The sequence below is a fragment of the Vicia villosa genome, linkage group LG3, assembly GCF_029867415.1.
Source record: "Vicia villosa cultivar HV-30 ecotype Madison, WI linkage group LG3, Vvil1.0, whole genome shotgun sequence".
Classification (NCBI taxonomy): Eukaryota; Viridiplantae; Streptophyta; class Magnoliopsida; order Fabales; family Fabaceae; genus Vicia; species Vicia villosa.
The window spans coordinates 42,296,224-42,301,696 of NC_081182.1; the positions used below are offsets into that span (position 1 = coordinate 42,296,224).

General features: G+C 32.5%; 1 protein-coding gene across 1 annotated transcript; it reads left to right on the forward strand.

Moving 5' to 3' along the window:
* On the forward strand, positions 1–1,762 carry LOC131655530 (ethylene-responsive transcription factor ERF110-like). The gene is made up of 2 exons (XM_058925384.1): positions 1–450; positions 738–1,762. The coding sequence occupies exons 1-2, from the start codon at positions 108–110 to the stop codon at positions 1,433–1,435; spliced, it is 1,041 nt and encodes a 346-aa protein (XP_058781367.1). The 5' UTR covers positions 1–107; the 3' UTR covers positions 1,436–1,762.
* Positions 1,763–5,473: the final 3,711 nt, after the last annotated feature.

The following is a 5,473-nucleotide window of genomic DNA, read 5'->3' on the forward strand; positions in this document are numbered from 1 at the left end:
TCTAATGAAGTTGGCGATTCGACTTCTTCAATCATCTATATATTTTTGCATGCAAAACAAAAATCAAGGTAACATATATCATAAACATAACATATAGTATATATTACATGTGTTTGTTTAAGGTGGCGAATCCAAGAGATAATAAAGTTATTAAAAGGGAACTCAATGATCCCACATTGTCGTCAAGTGAAATGGTATTTCCTTTTCCTGGGATGAATAGAGATAGAGAAATGTCGGCTATGATCTCTGCTTTGACTCATATTGTTTCTGGAGATGTTCCAAATCAAAGCACTGCAGTTGAACTTGAACCAAATATCAAGATGTCTACTTCTACTAATTCTTCATCTAGTTATGGTACTAGTTCTTCTCTCAAAAGAACTAGAGAAGATGATAGATACCTCGGAGATCAATCGACACAGACACCAGACACAACACTCGTTCTACCAACAAGTAAGCATCATATTTAATTCTTCTATATTTGTTACAATCACTTACACCAGAACACAATATTTTTAGGTAATGAACTTGTTACAATCACAGACACCAGACATCAGACGTAACAGACACAATACTGTTACATATTTATAGATAGACGACCTCACACAGATAACAGACACCAGACATAATTCTAAACAGGATACTGTTATATTGTTATATATTTCATAGGTAGATGATTTTGTTATGTCTTGTATTAAATACAAAGGTTATTGTATTTATACCTGTTGTGATGAACGCAGATACAGAAAGTTCGAGAAATAGGACAGCGACAGCGACAACAAGAGTGACAAGAGAAATGGGAAATGCTGTGTATGAATATAGAAGAACAGAGAATGTGGTAAGAGAAGGAGAAGAGAAAAGAAAGTACAGAGGAGTAAGACAGAGACCATGGGGAAAATGGGCTGCGGAGATAAGAGATCCATTCAAAGCAGCAAGAGTATGGTTAGGAACATTTGAAACCGCTGAAGCAGCTGCTAGAGCATATGATGAAGCTGCTCTTCGTTTTAGAGGAAACAAAGCAAAACTGAATTTTCCTGAGAATGTTACTCTTCGTCATCCTCCTCCAACAACGTCGAATCAATGGAATATTTCGAATATGCCGAGTTCGGTTGTTTCTATTACAACTTCTACGGACCCGGTTGTTCATACTCGACCTTTTCTTTCTTCTTCTTCTCAGCCTTCAACGAACTTTTATGATCCTTTTCAGTTTTCGGGTATTCTTGGTAGGAATGTTTATGATGATAATGTGGTTATGAGTTCTACTATGGCTTCTCATCTTCAATCTTCTTCGTCGGTGTTGTCACCAGCTTCTTCTTTGGCATCTTCCTCTTCTGCATTTCCTTCTTCTATGCAGACCAATGCTTCAGCTTCCTCGTATTATTCTACACAGTTTCCACCATGGTCTGCCTCGGATCATAACTCTTCTTCCTCTAGATGAACCATTTCCTATCAATCATAAACACCAGACATATGACTGACACCAAACCTAGATGAATCGTTTTCTATCGATCATAAACACAAACACAGATGTAGACACATGACAGACACCAGATACAGATACAAACACATCAACATACAGACACATGACAACGACCGAACATTGACACATCGACATACATGATACACATAATACAATGTAAAATGATGAGAGTATTGTGGCACAGCTGAGGATCTAAACACAAGTTTGCTAGTTTATTACTTTTTTTTTATACAGTTATATTGTTAATAATCCATTCATAATTCATGACATCTTTTATGGTGATAATATTATAGAATTGCAGATTAATTATTTCCTTTGATTTAACAATTAATATTGAAAATGGAATTAGATTCTAGGGGTGAGAATAGATTGGGCTGAGTTAGGTTTGTCAAGCCTGAGCGTGGTTTATTAAAAAATTCAAAGCTTAAGTCTGACATATAGCCTATCATATACTTATATTTAATTTTGAGCCTAATCTTTTTAAATGTTTCATTGATCTATTAGTCTATTTAAAAGTCTATATCATTTGAATATTTATAAATAAGCATTTCAACTAATGTTAAATGGATTAATAAATAAAAAGATCAATGAACATAAATATTTGTTTTTATTGATTCATTCGAGTTTACTTATTAGCATAAATTTTGTGATACTATTTGTTTGAGATAATGCATTAAAATAATTTATAACAATAACTTATAACATTATTCATATGAGTTTGTCATTGTCCACCTATTTACATAATATCTTCAAGATAATTATGCTTTATTTTTTCTATTTTAATTCAAAGTATAAACTACAATATAACAATAATAAATTTATTAGTATTTAAATAGGTCGATTTGATAGACTTAAAAGACTTTATATCTTTTTATATGATCTATGACCTAATCTTTTTAGCTAAATAGATTTATAAAAAAATCTAAATTTTTTTACTTAAGAAAAGCCTAGCCTAACTTGAATATGTGTAGACTAGACCGTAGACTCCCTATTAGTTGACCTGTTATATTCTCAACCCTAATTGGAACAATTAACGTCAGTAAATAAAAATAAACTATGATCTATAATCTTTCTTAGACTTTTGTAATATTAAAAGTGGCATGTTAGGGACATGAGAAATGTAACATGACAAGATAATCATACATTTGACCATTTTGTATCCTTGTAACAACGTCTTCATCTTTTTATTCTTCTTACAATATTTTATCATCCCTAGTCCTTATCACAACACATCCCGTAATAAAAATTCAAACTAGTTCGGTGCATTTATTAGAAACTTCTTTCAAACCTCTAGATGAAACATTGTCTAAATGTCGCCGCAAAATACTCATACACCATATATTTATTAAGGTTACAAACATGAATTTGACTTTAAGAGATGTAATACATAGGTTGACATAGTGATTTATTCAAAGGAGGCTAACAATACAAAGTAAACCAAGAACGAATAGCTGAAAGGTGCACATAGGTTCAATTCAACATAGTTGTTTGTTGTTTTCGATGTAGAAACGTAATAACTATTAACTAGGGAACAAATATTCCTTTTAAGCCTTGGTTTATGTCTTCACACGTCTTTCTCAAAGAGAAAGGTGGAAAGTGCACCGCACACTTAAGCTATAACTGTTCACACTAAAATAGCTCAGTGGCGTGTGAGATACAGAAAAACAAATAGTGTTGTACAAGTAAAATATAAGAAATTTCAAGTTTAAGTTTAAGCAATACTAGATAACTAGCACAGGACCATTGACTCAATCGCTTATTAAAATTATGTTTGAAGAAGTGACACTTGCGTTTACGAATGGTTGCATAGTCTTACTTTGACCATTTAAATTATTTTCTATGAAAATTTACATTTAGTTTGGTCAAGATGAAATATTTATATTAAGATAGAATGGAACTTATCTTCAACTCGTGCGTACCATACTTGTCATGCAAGTTGATTTTCGATTAAAAATACAATTTTTTGTATTTTTTATAAATGTTTTTAGTCAAAGCCATACAAAAATACAAGACTTATAAAAGTAAGATAAAAATAAATAAAATTTCGCAATGAAATCTAAATCCTTAGATCTAAATGATATGAGGTTTCATTTTGACCAATTAAGCTAGTCAAATAATTGTTAAACAGTTGTCATATTATATAAAATGAAAAATCAGGCATTATGATGCAAACTACTCTCCAACCCAAGCCGATGTCTCAATTGGGAATCTCTTTCATCAAGACTATTCTTTGTGTATTTGAGTTAGTCTCTATGGTGAATTTTGTTAAGAGCGGTTTTATTAGGGTGAATTTCAATTCTGTCTTTTTTAGCTAACGACTTCCTTTATTGTTACCAAGAGTCCCTCCTATTTAAGTATTTTTGTCTTCTAGTGGAGGTGAATCTCTGTTTGTCATCTACTTGAGAACTCTTAGTCTTATTTTTACGTGATTTCACTCGTGGAGACATAAGTATGTCTCTTAGAAAGGGCGAGTGGTTCTTCTTAATTACGTTCTTAATGCAATTTCTATCTTTATTTTGTCTTTTCATAAAACGTTTTTTAAGGCTTCAAAGAAGATAGTGAAAATTGAAATGAGGTTTTTGTGGGGTGGTGTCAGGGGTGTTGTATATGTGGCTCTACACACAAGACGGAAAGTGAATTGTGTGTTTCAGAAAAATGGTAGTTTGAAAATTTTCATAAGGCAAAATACCCTTTTTGGTCCCTTAACTATATCCCAAGGTCCATTCTGGTCCCTTATCTTTAAAAAGTGTCAAAGTGGTCCTTTAATTCTCCAAAAAGGTCCACGTTAATCCTTCCGTTTGGTTCCATTAGTCAAAGTCAAAAAAATAATCTAGGTGGCATTGTTTTATGCTGATGTGGATATAACATGAATAAAGGACCATTAATTTATCCCATTTATAATCTTGGATGTAAGACACTTGGCAAATAAACATCCAATGGCTCAGTTTTAATGTTAGGAAAAAAAAGATTTGTTTAATTTTAGGAAAAAAAAACAAAACGTGTTAAAATCTTATCTTGAATAAGATTTGTTCAACTTCTTATCTTAACCAAGAACATCAAACCCAGAATTGTTTTTCTAAGCTTCCTAGAAATTAGATGAATTTTAAATTGGAATAAGCCAAAGAATGTCGTTGAAAAATAAACTCCTTCAACCTTTCTGAGTCTAGTTATTTTTCTTCTTGTTCAATACCACCACCAAAATTTCCACATCTAAGTTATCACCGCCGTCGCCGCCACAGATGCTTCATGTTTCATCTTTTGATTTTCGCCTTAGAGTTTGGAGATGTTGCTGGGTTTTTTGAGTTTGTGGTTGTTCTTGCAAATTGATTTTCCAGATCTGATTTTGGATTTTTAGAGCTGAGGATCATAATGGGTTCAGTAATTTCTAGTCGATTCAGTAATTTCTTTGGCTTTTATGGTGAACTAATCAATGAAAACTTCATTAAAAAGTTGCAGCTTGGACAATGAGTTGAAAAGCTTCTTTAATAAGTTTGCAAGCTTTCAACACTCACTCTTCATATTCTGTAAGGACCGCAAAGGGGCTTAAGGGAAATGAATTGAACAAAGCTTCAAACATCTTAATCTAAATGGATAAAGGATTCTTAGCAGCTTCCATAGATTCCTTTAATGAGGTTGGTGGTGGTGTTGGTTGTGGCAGTGATGATGTTGGTGGTGGTGACGGCGTGTTGTTCTTGAGGCTCACGACGGTGGCAGCAAAAAAAAACTAAAAAATAAAGAATTATTTTTAATTATATAAAAATGACCTGGCAACAAAAAAAACTAAATATAAAATAACTAAATAATAAAATTTAGCCACGTCAGATGCCAGCATGAAAAAATTGACACCGTTAACAAAAATTGGACGGAAAGGACTAACGTGTACCTTTTTGGAGAATTAAATGACCACTTTGACACTTTTTAAAGATAAGGGACCAGAATGGACATTGAGGTATAGTTAAGGGACCAAAAAGGGTATTTTGCCTTTTCATAATTATA